This window comes from Oncorhynchus gorbuscha, linkage group LG07 (genome assembly GCF_021184085.1).
Source record: "Oncorhynchus gorbuscha isolate QuinsamMale2020 ecotype Even-year linkage group LG07, OgorEven_v1.0, whole genome shotgun sequence".
In the NCBI taxonomy this organism is placed as follows: domain Eukaryota; kingdom Metazoa; phylum Chordata; class Actinopteri; order Salmoniformes; family Salmonidae; genus Oncorhynchus; species Oncorhynchus gorbuscha.
Window position 1 is genome coordinate 87,633,692 of NC_060179.1, and position 18,553 is coordinate 87,652,244.

General features: G+C 47.3%; 1 protein-coding gene across 6 annotated transcripts in view; it reads right to left on the reverse strand.

The window, feature by feature from the left end:
* The window catches only part of LOC124040455 (protein jagged-1b-like), a 210,334-nt gene that overhangs the window by 110,079 nt on the left and 81,702 nt on the right, over positions 1-18,553 (reverse strand). For all 6 annotated transcript variants that reach the window (XM_046357673.1, XM_046357674.1, XM_046357676.1 and 3 more), the window contains exons 6-7: positions 5,250-5,380; positions 1,695-1,814 (exon numbers count right to left, since the gene is read on the reverse strand). In XM_046357673.1, the coding sequence (XP_046213629.1) occupies positions 1,695-1,814; positions 5,250-5,380 (251 nt within the window). The remainder of the gene's footprint in view (positions 1-1,694; positions 1,815-5,249; positions 5,381-18,553) is intronic.

Consider the following 18,553-nt stretch of genomic DNA (forward strand, 5'->3'; position numbering starts at 1 on the left):
CCCTCAACACAGTAACTACCCTACCCCTCAACACAGTAACTACCCTACCCCTCAACACAGTAACTACCCTACCCCTCAACACAGTAACTACCCTACCCCTCAACACAGTAACTACCCACCCCTAATAATAATAATAATAATAATAATAATAACAGAAAGCCATGACGACCCACCCATCTACAGAGGAAACAGAAAACCATGACGACCCACCCATCTACAGAGGAAACAGAAAGCCATGACGACCCACCCATCTACAGAGGAAACAGAAAGCCATGACGACCCACCCATCTACAGAGGAAACAGAAAGCCATGACGACCCACCCATCTACAGAGGAAACAGAAAGCCATGACGACCCACCCATCTACAGAGGAAACAGAAAGCCATGACGACCCACCCATCTACAGAGGAAACAGAAAACCATGACGACCCACCCATCTACTGAGGAAACAGAAAACCATGACGACCCACCCATTTACAGAGGAAACAGAAAACCATGACGACCCACTCATACTGGCAGTTACCAGACCACCTACTGTCCGAGCTACCCTACCCCTCTCACAGTAACTACCCTACCCCTCTCACAGTAACTACCCTACCCCTCTCACAGTAACTGCCCTACCCCTCTCACAGTAACTACCTACCCCTCTCACAGTAACTACCCTACCCCTCAACACAGTAACTGCCTACCCCTCTCACAGTAACTACCTACCCCTCAACACAGGAACTACCTACCCCTCTCACAGTTGACTCCAGAGTAGCCCTCAACACAGTAACTACCCTACCCCTCTCACAGTAACTACCCTACCCCTCAACACAGTAACTACCCTACCCCTCAACACAGTAACTACCTACCCCTCTCACAGTTGACTCCAGAGTAGCCCTCAACACAGTAACTACCCTACCCCTCAACACAGTAACTACCCTACCCCTCAACACAGTAACTACCTACCCCTCTCACAGTTGACTCCAGAGTACCCCTCAACACAGTAACTACCCTACCCCTCAACACAGTAACTACCTACCCCTCTCACAGTTGACTCCAGAGTAGCCCTCAACACAGTAACTACCCTACCCCTCAACACAGTAACTACCCTACCCCTCAACACAGTAACTACCCTACCCCTCAACACAGTAACTACCTACCCCTCTCACAGTTGACTCCAGAGTAGCCCTCAACACAGTAACTACCCTACCCCTCAACACAGTAACTACCTACCCCTCTCACAGTTGACTCCAGAGTAGCCCTCAACACAGTAACTACCCTACCCCTCAACACAGTAACTACCCTACCCCTCAACACAGTAACTACCCTACCCCTCAACACAGTAACTACCCTACCCCTCAACACAGTAACTACCCTACCCCTCAACACAGTAACTACCCTACCCCTCAACACAGTAACTACCCTACCCCTCAACACAGTAACTACCCTACCCCTCAACACAGTAACTACCCTACCCCTCAACACAGTAACTGCCTACCCCTCAACACAGTAACTACCCTACCCCTCAACACAGTAACTACCCTACCCCTCAACACAGTAACTACCCTACCCCTCAACACAGTAACTACCCTACCCCTCAACACAGTAACTACCCTACCCCTCAACACAGTAACTACCCTACCCCTCAACACAGTAACTGCCTACCCCTCTCACAATAACTACCTACCCCTCAACACAGTAACTACCTACCCCTCTCACAGTTGACTCCAGAGTAGCCCTCAACACAGGAACACTGGTATTTGTCAGGTCCCGTGTTGCTGCAGATTCCTCCGTTCAGACAGGGCTGTTTGGTCCCACAGAAGTTCAGATCTGAGAGAGGGGGAGGAGAGAGAGAGGGGAGGAGAGAGTGTGGAGAGGAGAGAGAGAGTGGTGGAACGAGAGAGGGAGGGGGGAGAGAGGGGGGGAGGAGAGAGAGAGAGGAGGAGAGAGTGGTGAGAGGAGAGAGAGGGGGGGGAGAGTGGGGGGAGGAGAGAGGGGAGGAGAGATTGGGGGAGGAGAGAGTGGGGGAGAAGAGAGTGGGGGAGGAGAGAGAGAGGGATGGATGGAGAAAGACAGAGGAAAAGAGAAGGACTTAGAGATAGCACTGGTGGAAAAAGCAGCATACGCATATTCACCATGGTGCCATTAGGTGCCAGTATGAGTAATGGTGGCATTATGTAATGGTGACACTATGAGTAATGGTTGCACTATGAATAATGGTGCCATTATGAGTAATGGTGCCATTATGAGTAGTGGTGGCACTATGAGTAATGGTGACATTATGTAATGGTGACACTATGAGTAATGATGGCATTATGACTAATGGTGGCACTATGAGTAATGGTGCCATTATAAGTAACTGCCTGTTCACCCCGCTATCATCCAGAAGGCGAGGTCAGTACAGGTGCATCAAAGCTGGGACCGAGAGACTGAAAAACAGCTTCTATCTCAAGGCCATCAGACTGTTAAACAGCCATCACTAACATTGAGTGGCTGCTGCCAACACACTGTCATTGACACTGACCCAACTCCAGCCATTTTAATAATGGGAATTGATGGGAAATGATGTAAATATATCACTAGCCACTTTAAACAATGCTACCTTATATAATGTTACTTACCCTACATTATTCATCTCATATGCATATGTATATACTGTACTCTACATCATCGACTGCATCCTTATGTAACACATGTATCACTAGCCACTTTAACTATGCCACTTTGTTTACTTTGTCTACACACTCATCTCATATGTATATACTGTACTCGATACCATCTACTGTATGCTGCTCTGTACCATCACTCATTCATATATCCTTATGTACATGTTCCTTATCCCCTTACACTGTGTATAAGACAGTAGTTTTGGAATTGTTAGTTAGATTACTTGTTGGTTATCACTGCATTGTCGGAACTAGAAGCACAAGCATTTCGCTACACTCGCATTAACATCTGCTAACCATGTGTATGTGACAAATAAAATTAGATTTGATTTGATTTGATTTATGAGTAATGATGCCATTATGAGTAACGGTGGCACTATGAGTAACGGTGGCACTATGAGTAACGGTGGCACTATGAGTAACGGTGGCACTATGAGTAACGGTGGCACTGTGATTAATGTTGGCATTGTGAGTAATGGTGGCATTGTGAGTAATGGTGGCACTGTGAGTAATGGTGGCACTGTGAGTACTGGTGGCATTGTGAGTAATGGTGGCACTGTGAGTAATGGTGGCATTGTGAGTAATGGTGGCATTGTGAGTAACGGTGGCACTGTGAGTAATGGTGGCACTGTGTAATGGTGGCACTATGAGTAACGGTGGCACTATGAGTAACGGTGGCACTATGAGTAACGGTGGCACTACGAGTAACGGTGGCACTAACGGTGGCACTACGAGTAACGGTGGCACTACGAGTAACGGTGGCACTACGGTGGCAGTAACGGTGGCACTACGAGTAACGGTGGCACTACGAGTAACGGTGGCACTACGAGTAAAGGTGGCACTACGAGTAATGGTGGCACTACGAGTAACGGTGGCACTACGAGTAACGGTGGCACTACGAGTAACGGTGGCACTACGAGTAACGGTGGCACTACGAGTAACGGTGGCACTACGAGTAATGGTGGCACTACGAGTAACGGTGGCACTACGAGTAATGGTGGCACTACGAGTAATGGTGGCACTACGAGTAATGGTGGCACTACGAGTAATGGTGGCACTACGAGTAATGGTGGCACTATGATTAATGTTGGCATTATGATTAATGTTGGCATTGTGAGTAATGGTGGCACTGTGAGTAATGGTGGCACTATTAGTAATGGTGGCACTACGAGTAATGGTGGCACTGTGAGTAATGGTGGCACTGTGAGTAATGGTGGCACTACGAGTAATGGTGGCACTACGAGTAATGGTGGCACTACGAGTAATGGTGGCACTGTGAGTAATGGTGGCACTGTGAGTAATGGTGGCACTACGAGTAACGGTGGCACTACGAGTAACGGTGGCACTACGAGTAACGGTGGCACTACGAGTAACGGTGGCACTATGAGTAATGGTGGCACTGTGAGTAACGGTGGCACTACGAGTAACGGTGGCACTATGAGTAACGGTTGCACTATGAGTAATGGTGGCGCTATGAGTAATGGTGGCGCTATGAGTAATGGTGGCGCTATGAGTAAAGGTGCACTATGAGTAACGGTGGCACTATGAGTAACGGTGGCACTATGAGTAACGGTGGCACTATGAGTAACGGTGGCGCTATGAGTAATGGTGGCGCTATGAGTAATGGTGGCGCTATGAGTAATGGTGGCACTATGAGTAATGGTGGCACTATGAGTAATGGTGGCACTATGAGTAATGGTGGCACTATGAGTAATGGTGGCATTATGAGTAATGGTGACACTATGAGTAACGGTGGTACTGTATAATGGTGGCACTATGAGTAACGGTGGCACTATGAGTAACAGTTGCACTATGAGTAATGGTGGCACTACGAGTAATGGTGGCACTACGAGTAATGGTGGCACTACGAGTAATGGTGGCACTACGAGTAATGGTGGCACTACGATTAATGTTGACATTATGATTAATGTTGGCATTGTGAGTAATGGTGGCACTGTGAGTAATGGTGGCACTATGAGTAATGGTGGCACTGTGAGTAATGGTGGCACTGTGAGTAATGGTGGCACTGTGAGTAATGGTGGCACTACGAGTAATGGTGGCACTATGAGTAATGGTGGCACTATGAGTAATGGTGGCACTATGAGTAATGGTGGCATTATGAGTAATGGTGACACTATGAGTAACGGTGGTACTGTATAATGGTGGCACTATGAGTAATGGTGGCACTAGGAGTAAAGGTGGCACTATGTGTAATGGTGGCACTATGAGTAATGGTGGCACTGTGTAATGGTGGCACTATGAATAATGGTGGCACTATGAGTAATGGTGGCACTATGAGTAAAGGTGGCACTATGAGTAATGGTGGCACTATGAGTAAAGGTGGCACTATGAGTAACGGTGGCACTATGAGTAATGGTGGCACTATGAGTAATGGTGGCACTATGAATAAAGGTGACAAGTGAAGTATTTAAGAGAATAGTTTCATTTCAACTGTACTGTAGAGAGAAAAGTGTCACTCAGTAAAACAACATTTGACAAAGAAATGGGAGAAAACATTGGAGGGACACTGTAAAACAGGCCGGCTATGTCTGAGGAAGGGAGGTGTATGAACAAGAGACAGCAGAGGAATAAAGTGTACCTTTGTCACAGAGATGTCCTCCCCAATTGGTATCGCACAGACACTGCCATGGTTCAACACAGGTTCCATGGATACAGCCAGGGTGAGGATTACACTGGTCACAGTACTGCCCCTGCCAGCCATACAGACACCTGGAAAACACACACACACCAGTGGTGTCACTAGGCCTTGGGGATTGAGCCCTAAACCTTTAGATCAGGTGTCCAACTCATTCCACAGAGGGCTGGGAGTGGGGCTTTTCGCACCAGCCTTATACTTTTTAAAAGGTCACTAATTAGTAAAGAACCTCCCTCACCTGCAGACGCTAGGCCCTCTGTGGAATGATTTTGACACCTCTTCTTTAGATGGTTTTCAGTCTCACAGGAGTTTCCATCATTATCATTATTCTGGACTGTGGACCTAGGTTCATCTTTCAAACACCCATGTGGGTTAGTATTCTCCTAAAAACCAATGAGTAGACGGGAGAGGCAGGACTTGGCCAATCTAAAATAAAACCAAGTTCGTTTTATACATGAGAGCAGTTTGTAATAAAATGATTTAATAACGTGTGTGGGACAGAAAAAGAGAAAGAGCGAGGGAGTGAAGGAGAAAACGAGTGTCAAAGTGCACACGAAAGAGCACTTCGGTACTATGGGGTTCTTTAATCAGTTTGTCTCAGACAGGTCGGAGCCTGTTGAGTTGTATGTAGGTTTTTGGCAATACACTGTAGATGTACAGTATGTGCTCTGGAGTCCAGATAGATAGATCTCTCAACGTTCTGATCTCTCAACGTTCTGATCTCTCAACGTTCTGATCTCTCAACGTTCTGATCTCTCAACGTTCTGATCTCTCAACGTTCTGATCTCTCAACGTTCTGATCTCTCAATGTTCTGATCTCTCAACGTTCTGATCTCACAATGTTCTCATCTCTCAGAGTTCTGATCTCACAATGGTGTAATCTCTCAACGTTCTGATCTCTCAACGTTCTGATCTCTCAACGTTCTGATCTCTCAACGTTCTGATCTCTCAACGTTCTGATCTCTCAACGTTCTGATCTCTCAACGTTCTGATCTCACAATGTTCTCATCTCTCAGAGTTCTGATCTCACAATGGTGTAATCTCTCAACGTTCTGATCTCTCAACGTTCTGATCTCACAATGTTCTCATCTCTCAGAGTTCTGATCTCACAATGGTGTAATCTCTCAGAGTTCTAATCTCTCAACGGTGTAATCTCTCTACCAACATAGACAGGGCTCTAACTCCTCTAGCTCCACAATGGAATAGCGTGCAGGCCAGGCAGCAGGCTGTTAGCCAGCCTGCCAGTTTAGAGGAGTCTGCCACTAGCACAATCTGTGTAGTCCGCTCAGCTATCACCATTGTGACCGTGTCTGTGCCTCGACCTAGGTTGGACAAAACTAAACATGGCGGTGTTCGCCTAGCAATGTCACTAGAATAAAGACCTCCTCCATTCCTGTCATTATTGAAAGATATCGTGATACCTCACATCTCAAAATAGGGCTACTTTATGTTAGATCCCTCACTTCAAAGGCAGTTATATTCAATGAACTAATCACTGATCATAATGTTGATGTGATTGGCCTGACTGAAACATGGTTCATGCCTGATGAATTTACTGTGTTAAAATGAGGCCTCACCTCCTGGCTACACTAGTGACCATATCCCCCGTGCATCCCGCAAAAGCGGAGGTGTTGCTAACATTTACGATAGCAAATTTCAGTATTTCAGTCATACTCTGGACATAGTTTTGTCCCATGGAATAAATGTTGTGGATCTTAATGTTTTTCCTCATAAACCTGAAATATCGGACCACCATTTTATTATGTTTGGAATCGCAACAAATAATCTGCTCAGACCACAACCAAGGAGCATCAAAAGTCGTGCTATAAATTCTCAGACAACCCAAAGATTCCTTGATGCCCTTCCAGACTCCCTCTGCCTACCCAAGGACGTCAGAGGACAAAAATCAGTTAACCACCTAACTGAGGAACTCAATTTAACCTTGCGCAATACGCTAGATGCAGTTGGATCCCTAAAAACTAAAAACATTTGTCATAAGAAACTAGCTCCCTGGTATACAGAAAATAACCGAGCTCTGAAGCAAGCTTCCTGGAAATTGGAACGGAGATGGCACCACACCAAACTGGAAGTCTTCCGACTAGCTTGGAAAGACAGTACCGTGCAGTACCGAAGAGCCCTTACTGCTGCTCGATCGTCCTATTTTTCCAACTTAATTGAGGAAAATAAGAACAATCCTAAATGTCTTTTTTGATACTGTCGCAAAGTTAACTAAAGAGCAGCATTCCCCAAGAGAGGATGACTTTCACTTCAGCAGTAATAAATTCATGAACTTCTTTGAGGAAAAGATCATGATCATTAGAAAGCAAATTACGGACTCCTCTTTAACTCTGTGTATTCCTCCAAACCTCAGTTGTCCTGAGTCTGCACATCTCTCCAGGACCTAGGATCAAGAGAGACGCTCAAGTGTTTTAGTACTATATCTCTTGACACAATGATGAAAATAATCATGGCCTCTAAACCTTCTAGCTGAATACAACTAAACTACTGAAAGAGCTGCTTCCTGTGCTTGGCCCTCCTATGTTGAACATAATAAACGGCTCTCTATCCACCGGATGTGTACCAAACTCACTAAAAATGGCATTAATAAAGCCTCTCTTGAAAAAGCCAAACCTTGACCCAGAAAATATAAAAAACTAAATCGGCCTAAATCGAATCTTCCATTCCTCTCAACATTTTTAGAAAAGGCTGTTGCACAACAACTCACTGCTTTCCTGAAGACAAACAATGTATACGAAATGCTTCAGTCTGGTTTTAGACCTCATCATAGCACTGAGACGGCACTTGTGAAGGTGGTAAATGACCTTTTAATGGCATCGGACCGAGGCTCTGCATCTGTCCTCGTGCTCCTAGACCTTAGTGCTGCTTTTGATACCATCGATCACCACATTCTTTTGGAGAGATTGGAAACCCAAATTGGTCTACACGGACAAGTTCTGGCCTGGTTTAGATCTTATCTGTCGGAAAGATATCAGTTTGTCTCTGTGAATGGTTTGTCCTCTGACAAATCAACTGTAAATGTCGGTATTCCTCAAAGTTACGTTTTAGGACCACGATTGTTTTCACAATATATTTTAACTCTTGGGGATGTCATTCGAAAAAATGTTAACTTTCACTGCTATGCGGATGACACACAGCTGTACATTTCAATGAAACATAGTGAAGCCCAAAAATTGCCCTCGCTAGAAGCATGTGTTTCAGACATAAGGAAGTGGATGGCTGCAAATGTTCTACTTTTAAACTCGGACAAAACAGAGATGCTTGTTCTAGGACCCAAGAAACAAAGAGATCTTGATGGTTGCACAGTTGTCTCAAATAAAACTGTGAAGGACCTCGGCGTTACTCTGGACCCTGATCTCTCTCTTGACGAATATATCAAGACTGTTCAAAGGACAGCTTTTTTCCATCTACGTAACATTGCAAAAATCAGAAACTTTCTGTCCAAACATGACGCAGAAAAATTAATCCATGCTTTTGTCACTTCTAGGTTAGACTACAGCAATGCTCTACATTCCAGCTACCCGGATAAAGCACTAAATAAACTTCAGTTAGTGCTAAATACGGCTGCTAGAATCCTGACTAGAACCAAAATATGTGATCATATTACTCCAGTGCTAGCCTCCCGACACTGGCTTCCTTTTAAGGCAAGGGCTGATTTCAAGGTTTTACTGCTAACCTACAAAGCATTACATGGGCTTGCTCCTACCTATCTTTCCGATTTGGTCCTGCTACGGTCACAAGACACAGGCCTCCTAAGTGTCCCTAGAATTTCTAAGCAAACAGCAGGAGGCAGGGGTTTCTCCTATAGTGCTCCATTTTTATGGAATGGTCTGCCTACCCATGTGAGAGACGCAGACTCGGTCTCAACCTTTAAGTCTTTACTGAAGATTAATCTCTTCAGTAGGTCATATGATTGAGTGTAGTCTGGCCCAGGAGTGTGAAGGTGAACGGAAAGGCTCTGGAGCAATGAACCACCTTTGCTGTCGCTGCCTGGCCGGTTCCCCTCTTTCCACTGGGATTCTCTGCCTCTAACCCTATTACAGGGGCTGAGTCACTGGCTTACTGGGGCTCTTCAAAACCATCCCTAGGAGGGGTGCATCACTTGAGTGGGTTGAGTCACTGATGTGATCTTCCTGTCTGGGTTGGCGCCCCCCCTTGGGTTGTGCCGAGGCGGAGATCCTTGTGGGCTATACTCGGCCTTATCTCAGGATGGTAAGTTGGTGGTTGAAGATATCCCTCTAGTGGTGTGGGCGCTGTGCTTTGGCAAAGTGGGTGGGGTTATATCCTGCCTGTTTGGCCCTGTCCGGGGGTATCATCGGATGGGGCCACAGTGTCTCCTGACCCCTCCTGTCCTCCTCCTGGGGAGCTAGGATCAGTCTGTTATATCTGGAGTACTTCTCTTCTCCTGTCTTATCCGGTGTCCTGTTTGAATATAAGTATGCACTCTTTAATTCTCTCTTTCTTTCTCTCGGGGGACCTGAGCCCTAGGACCATGCCTCAGAACTACCTGGCATGATGACTCCTTGCTGTCCCCAGTCCACCTGGCCATGCTGCTGCTCCAGTTTCAACTGGCCTGGGCCCTAGGACCATGCCTCAGAACTACCTGGCATGATGACTCCTTGCTGTCCCCAGTCCACCTGGCCATGCTGCTGCTCCAGTTTCAACTGGCCTGGGCCCTAGAACCATGCCTCAGAACTACCTGGCATGATGACTCCTTGCTGTCCCCAGTCCACCTGGCCATGCTGCTGCTCCAGTTTCAACTGGCCTGGGCCCTAGGACCATGCCTCAGAACTACCTGGCATGATGACTCCTTGCAGTCCCCAGTCCACCTGGCCATGCTGCTGCTCCAGTTTCAACTGGCCTGGGCCCTAGGACCATGCCTCAGAACTACCTGGCATGATGACTCCTTGCTGTCCCCAGTCCACCAGGGCCTTGCTGCTACTGCAGTTTCAACTGACCTGAGCCCTAGGACCATGCCTCAGAACTACCTGGCATGATGACTCCTTGCTGTCCCCAGTCCACCTGGCCATGCTGCTGCTCCAGTTTCAACTGGCCTGAGCCCTAGGACCATGCCTCAGAACTACCTGGCATGATGACTCCTTGCTGTCCCCAGTCCACCTGGCCATGCTGCTGCTCCAGTTTCAACTGGCCTGAGCCCTAGGACCATGCCTCAGAACTACCTGGCATGATGACTCCTTGCTGTCCCCAGTCCACCTGGCCATGCTGCTGCTCCAGTTTCAACTGGCCTGGGCCCTAGGACCATGCCTCAGGACTACCTGACATGATGACTCCTTGCTGTCCCCAGTCCACCTGGCCATGCTGCTGCTCCAGTTTCAACTGGCCTGAGCCCTAGGACCATGCCTCAGGACTACCTGACATGATGACTCCTTGCTGTCCCCAGTCCACCTGGCCATGCTGCTGCTCCAGTTTCAACTGGCCTGGGCCCTAGGACCATGCCTCAGAATACCTCATCTCTCAACGTCCTCATCTCTCAACGTCCTCATCTCTCAACGTCCTCATCTCTCAACGTCCTCATCTCTCAACGTGCTGATCTCTCAACGCCCTCATCTCTCAACGTGGGCCCTCATCTCTCAACTACCTCATCTCTCAACGTCCCCATCTCTCAACGGCCTCATCTCTCAGTTTCCTCATCTCTCAACGCCCTCATCTCTCAACGCCCTCATCTCTCAACGACCCTCATCTCTCAACGCCTGATCTCTCAACGCCCTCATCTCTCAACGCCCTCATCTCTCAACGACCATCATCTCTCAACGCCCCTCATCTCTCAACGCCCTCATCTCTCAACGCCCTCATCTCTCAACGTTCCTCATCTCTCAACGCCCTCATCTCTCAACGTCCTCATCTCTCAACGTCCTCATCTCTCAACGTCCTCATCTCTCAACGTCCTCATCTCTCAACGTCCTCATCTCTCAACGTCCTCATCTCTCAACGTCCTCATCTCTCAACGTCCTCATCTCTCAACGTCCTCATCTCTCAACGTCCTCATCTCTCAACGTCCTCATCTCTCAACGTTCTCATCTCTCAACGTTCTCATCTCTCAACGTTCTCATCTCTCAACGTTCTCATCTCTCAACGTTCTCATCTCTCAACGTTCTCATCTCTCAACGTTCTGATCTCTCAATGTTCATCTCAAAGTGCACCAAGTTCTTTTCTATTTTCCCCAGGGGAAAGAAAGACTAAAGGCTTTGGGCTAAGCCCCAAATATCTTCAAATCTTAGAAATGCCCGACACACAAACAAACAAGACGTAAGACACCCGAGACACAGGCAGTTAAGGTATCTAAATCTCTGTCTATCTCTGTGTGTGTGTGGTGTGTATATCCGACACATAGGGCCCTATACAGTGCATTGAGAAAGTATTCAAACCCCTTGACTTTCACGCTACACCATAATGACAAAAGCAAATCCGGGTTAAATTTTTGGGGGGCAAAAAAATCAACTGAAATACCTTATTTACATAAGTATTCAAACCCTTCGCTATGAGACTTGAAATTAAGCTCAGGTGAATCCTGTTTCCATTGTTGAGATGTTTCTACAACTTGATTGGAGTCCACATGTGGTAAATTCAATTAATTGAACATGATTTGGAAAGGCACACACTTGTCTGTATAAGATCCCACAGTTGACAGTGCATGTCAGAGCAAAAAGGAATTGTCTGTAGAGCTCCGAGACAGGATTGTGTCAAGGCACAGATCTGGGGAGGGTACCAATAAATGTCTGAGGCATTGAAGGTCCCCAGGAACACAGTGGCCTCCATCATTATAAACGGAAGAAGTTTGGAACTCTTCCTAGAGCTGGCTGGCCGCCCGGCCAAACTGACCAATCGGGGGAGAAGGGACTCGGTCAGGGAGGTGACCAAGAACCTGATGGTAACTCTGACAGAGCTCTAGAGTTCCTCTGTGGAGATGGGAGAACCTTCCAGAAGGACAACCATCTCTGCAGCACTCCACCAATCAGGCCTTTATGGTAGAGTGGCCAGACGGAAGCCAATGCTCAGTAAAAAGCACATGACAGCCCGCTTGGAGTTTGACAAAAGGCATTTAAAGACTCTGATAATGAGAAACAAGAATCTCTGGTCTGATGAAACCAAGATTCAACTCTTTGGCCTGAATGCCAAGCGTCATGTCTGGATGAAACCTGGTACCATCCCTACGGTGAAGCATGGTGGTGGCAGCATCATGCTGTGGGGATGTTTTTTAGTGGCAGGGACTGGGAGACTAGTCAGGATCGAGGCAGAAATGAACGGAGAAAAGTACAGAGAGATCCTTGATGAAAACCTGCCCCAGAGTTCTCAGGACCTCAGACTGGGGTTCACCATTCAACAGGACAATGACCCTAAGCACACAGGGCAGCAGTTAGCCTAGTGGTTAGAGCGTTGGACTTGTAACCGAAAGGTTGCAAGATCAAAGTCCCGAGCTGACAAGGTAATGAGTGGCTTCAGGATATCATTGAGTGGCCCAGACTCATGAAGCTGGTTGAGAGAATACCAAGAGTGTGCAAAGCTGTCATCAAGGCAAAGGGTGGCTACATTGAAGAATCTCAAATCTAAAATATATTTTGATTTGTTTAAGACTTTTTTGATTACTACATGATTCCATAAGTGTTATTTCATAGTTTTGATGTCTTCATTATTTCTAATGGTTTGTAAATGTGATATTTCTGTTTTATTTTTAATAAATTAAAAACCTGTTTTTGCTTTGTCATCATTGGGTATTGTGTGTAAATTGATGATAATTTGTTTGAGAATAAGGCTGTAACCTAACAAAATGTGAAAAAAAGTCAAGGGGTCTGAATACTTTCCCAAGGCACTCCACACACACACACACACACACACACACACACACACACACACACACACACACACACACACACACACACACACACACACACACACACACACACACACACACACACACACACACACACACACACACACATACACATACACATATTTAGCAATGATGTTTGTGTCAGAGCATTTTCAACAATGCGTGGGAAACACACAGAAGTATTTAGTGTGAACCAACACAAAACCAAAATTACAGCTGGTTCCTAGGGGGACCGTTAGCAAGGCTAAAATTAGCATTATGTGGACAGACTGTCTCTCCGTCTGTCCTCACGGCACAGACATGGTTTGGCAGTAGTAAGACTACCCTTCTGTTGTAGGACCATCACTCTGCCTGCTCATCCTGTACACTACGCCGATGTCGTTGTTCTAGATAGTACATCATAGAGCACGGCTCGCCAACCCTGTTCCTGGAGAGATACCCTCCTGTAGGTTTTAACCCTGTTCCTGGAGAGATACCTTCTTGTAGGTTTTAACTCCAACCCTGTTCCTGGAGAGAGACCCTCCTGTAGGTTTTAACCCTGTTCCTGGAGAGATACCCTCCTGTAGGTTTTAACCCTGTTCCTGGAGAGAAACCCTCCTGTAGGTTTTAACTCCAACCCTGTTCCTGGAGAGAGACCCTCCTGTAGGTTTTAACTCCAACCCTGTTCCTGGAGAGATACCCTCCTGTAGGTTTTAACCCTGTTCCTGGAGAGAGACCCTCCTGTAGGTTTTAACTCTGTTCCTGGAGAGATACCCTCCTGTAGGTTTTAACTCCAACCCTGTTCCTGGAGAGATACCCTCCTGTATAGGTTTTAACTCCAAGCCTGTTCCTGGAGAGAGACCCTCCTGTAGGTTTTAACTCCAACCCTGTTCCTGGAGAGAGACCCTCCTGTAGGTTTTAACTCCAACCCTGTTCCTGGAGAGAGACCCTCCTGTAGGTTTTAACTCCAACCCTGTTCCTGGAGAGAGACCCTCCTGTAGGTTTTAACTCCAACCCTGTTCCTGGAGACCCTCCTGTAGGTTTTAACTCCAACCCTGTTCCTGGAGAGAGACCCTCCTGTAGGTTTTAACTCCAACCCTGTTCCTGGAGAGATACCCTCCTGTAGGTTTTAACTCCAACCCTGTTCCTGGAGAGAGACCCTCCTGTAGGTTTTAAATCCAACCCTGTTCCTGGAGAGAGACCCTCCTGTAGGTTTTAACTCCAACCCTGTTCCTGGAGAGATACCCTCCTGTAGGTTTTAACTCCAACCCTGTTCCTGGAGAGAGACCCTCCTGTAGGTTTTAACTCCAACCCTGTTCCTGGAGAGATACCCTCCTGGAGGTTTTCACTCCAACCCTGTTCCTGGAGAGATACCCTCCTGGAGGTTTTCACGCCAACCCTAATCTAACACACCTGATTCTAATGGCAGTAGCTGTAATCACCAATACATCACTGTTCGTAATGGCAGTAGCTGTAATCTCCAATACATCACTGTTCGTAATGGCAGTAGCTGTAATCTCCAATACATCACTGTTCGTAATGGCAGTAGCTGTAATCACCAATACATCACTGTTCGTAATGGCAGTAGCTGTAATCTCCAATACATCACTGTTCGTAATGGCAGTAGCTGTAATCTCCAATACATCACTGTTCGTAATGGCAGTAGCTGTAATCTCCAATACATCACTGTTCGTAATGGCAGTAGCTGTAATCTCCAATACATCACTGTTCGTAATGGCAGTAGCTGTAATCTCCAATACATCACTGTTCGTAATGGCAGTAGCTGTAATCTCCAATACATCACTGTTCGTAATGGCAGTAGCTGTAATCTCCAATACATCACTGTTCGTAATGGCAGTAGCTGTAATCTCCAATACATCCCTGTTCGTAATGGCAGTAGCTGTAATCTCCAATACATCCCTGTTCGTAATGGCAGTAGCTGTAATCTCCAATACATCACTGTTCGTAATGGCAGTAGCTGTAATCTCCAATACATCACTGTTCGTAATGGCAGTAGCTGTAATCTCCAATACATCACTGTTCGTAATGGCAGTAGCTGTAATCTCCAATACATCACTGTTCGTAATGGCAGTAGCTGTAATCTCCAATACATCACTGTTCGTAATGGCAGTAGCTGTAATCTCCAATACATCACTGTTCGTAATGGCAGTAGCTGTAATCTCCAATACATCACTGTTCGTAATGGCAGTAGCTGTAATCTCCAATACATCACTGTTCGTAATGGCAGTAGCTGTAATCTCCAATACATCACTGTTCGTAATGGCAGTAGCTGTAATCTCCAATACATCACTGTTTGTAATGGCAGTAGCTGTAATCTCCAATACATCACTGTTCGTAATGGCAGTAGCTGTAATCTCCAATACATCACTATAATAAATAATAAATAATAAACCCCGGGAAGAGGCGTTGCTGCCTTGGCAGGAACTAATGGGGATCCATAATAAACCACAGGAAGAGGCGCTGCTGCCTTGGCAGGAACTAATGGGGATCCATAATAAACCCCAGGAAGAGTAGCTGCTGCCTTGGCAGGAACTAATGGGGATCCATAATAAACCACAGGAAGAGGCGCTGCTGCCTTGGCAGGAACTAATGGGGATCTATAATAAACCCCAGGAAGAGTAGCTGCTGCCTTGACAGGAACTAATGGGGATCCATAATGAACCCCAGGAAGAGTAGCTGCTGCCTTGGCAGGAACTAATGGGGATCCATAATAAACCCCAGGAAGAGTAGCTGCTGTCTTGGCAGGAACTAATGGGGATCCATAATAAACCCCAGGAAGAGTAGATGCTGCCTTGGCAGGAACTAATGGGGATCCATAATAAACCCCAGGAAGAGTAGATGCTGCCTTGGCAGGAACTAATGGGGATCCATAATAAACCCCATGAAGAGTAGCTGCTGCCTTGGCAGGAACTAATGGGGATCCATAATAAACCCCAGGAAGAGTAGCTGCTGCCTTGACAGGAACTAGTGGTGATCCATAATAAACCCCAGGAAGAGGCGCTGCTGCCTTGACAGGAACTAATGGGGATCCATAATAAACCCCAGGAAGAGTAGCTGCTGCCTTGGCAGGAACTAATGGGGATCCATAATAAACCCCAGGAAGAGTAGATGCTGCCTTGGCAGGAACTAATGGGGATCCATAATAAACCCCAGGAAGAGTAGATGCTGCCTTGGCAGGAACTAATGGGGATCCATAATAAACCCCATGAAGAGTAGCTGCTGCCTTGGCAGGAACTAATGGGGATCCATAATAAACCCCAGGAAGAGTAGATGCTGCCTTGGCAGGAACTAATGGGGATCCATAATAAACCCCATGAAGAGTAGCTGCTGCCTTGACAGGAACTAATGGGGATTTGTTCTAATGTTATAGAAGGGAGGGCCAGAACAGTACAGAACAGAACAGGCTCGGGTCGGATACGGGCAACAGATTGTCACTATCACAGGAAGGCGGTTGTGGATGGTTATTGGTAATTGCGGGCGGGCGGGCGGGTGAACAAACATCTGACCCGAGCATCACTAACACACACAACCCACGAGGAACGAGCGAGTCGGGAGATGTGATTAGCGGAGAGAGAAACAAGACTGTAAAAATGAAGATGGTGGTTAAGTCAACCTCTCTCTGTGATTAAAGAAGCTATTCACATCATGTATCTACTCTTGGACAAACAGAGTAGAAACAAGATGATTCCACAGTGGGACCACAGCCCTTCTGTTAACAAGGCCCTCAGTCCTTCCAGCCAAACTGTTAACAAGGCCCTCAGTCCTTCCAGCCAAACTGTTAACAAGGCCCTCAGTCCTTCCAGCCAAAGTACTACACACGGCCCTCAGTCCTTCCAGCCAAACTGTTAACAAGGCCCTCAGTCCTTCCAGCCAAAGTACTACACACGGCCCTCAGTCCTTCCAGCCAAACTGTTAACAAGGCCCTCAGTCCTTCCAGCCAAACTGTTAACAAGGCCCTCAGTCCTTCCAGCCAAACTGTTAACAAGGCCCTCAGTCCTTCCAGCCAAAGTACTACACACGGCCCTCAGTCCTTCCAGCCAAAGTACTACACACGGCCCTCAGTCCTTCCAGCCAAAGTACTACACACGGCCCTCAGTCCTTCCAGCCAAACTGTTAACAAGGCCCTCAGTCCTTCCAGCCAAAGTACTACACACGGCCCTCAGTCCTTCCAGCCAAAGTACTACACACGGCCCTCAGTCCTTCCAGCCAAAGTACTACACACGGCCCTCAGTCCTTCCAGCCAAAGTACTACACACGGCCCTCAGTCCTTCCAGCCAAACTGTTAACAAGGCCCTCAGTCCTTCCAGCCAAAGTACTACACACGGCCCTCAGTCCTTCCAGCCAAAGTACTACACACGGCCCTCAGTCCTTCCAGCCAAAGTACTACACACGGCCCTCAGTCCTTCCAGCCAAAGTACTACACACGGCCCTCAGTCCTTCCAGCCAAAGTACTACACACGGCCCTCAGTCCTTCCAGCCAAAGTACTACACACGGCCCTCAGTCCTTCCAGCCAAAGTACTACACACGGCCCTCAGTCCTTCCAGCCAAAGTACTACACACGGCCCTCAGTCCTTCCAGCCAAAGTACTACACACGGCCCTCAGTCCTTCCAGCCAAAGTACTACACACGGCCCTCAGTCCTTCCAGCCAACGTACTACACAAGGCCCTCAGTCCTTCCAGCCAAACTGTTAACAAGGCCCTCAGTCCTTCCAGCCAAAGTACTACACACGGCCCTCAGTCCTTCCAGCCAAAGTACTACACACGGCCCTCAGTCCTTCCAGCCAAAGTACTACACACGGCCCTCAGTCCTTCCAGCCAAAGTACTACACACGGCCCTCAGTCCTTCCAGCCAAAGTACTACACACGGCCCTCAGTCCTTCCAGCCAAAGTACTACACACGGCCCTCAGTCCTTCCAGCCAAAGTACTACACACGGCCCTCAGTCCTTCCAGCCAAAGTACTACACACGGCCCTCAGTCCTTCCAGCCAACGTACTACACACGGCCCTCAGTCCTTCCAGCCAAAGTACTACACACGGCCCTCAGTCCTTCCAGCCAAAGTACTACACACGGCCCTCAGTCCTTCCAGCCAAAGTACTACACACGGCCCTCAGTCCTTCCAGCCAACGTACTACACAAGGCCCTCAGTCCTTCCAGCCAAACTGTTAACAAGGCCCTCAGTCCTTCCAGCCAAAGTACTACACACGGCTGGTATTTTTGATTTGGAATCAGTTACACTTTCAGTACTGTCCCCGTCATTTCTCAGCAGTTTAACAATCAGATGTAACACTGGCCTCTGCTCTGCTCGCTCCCCATTTCTGTTGAAGAACATCCTCTCGCCAAACTGCAGAGGGACAGGACTGTGCTTCTGAAAGAGTCCA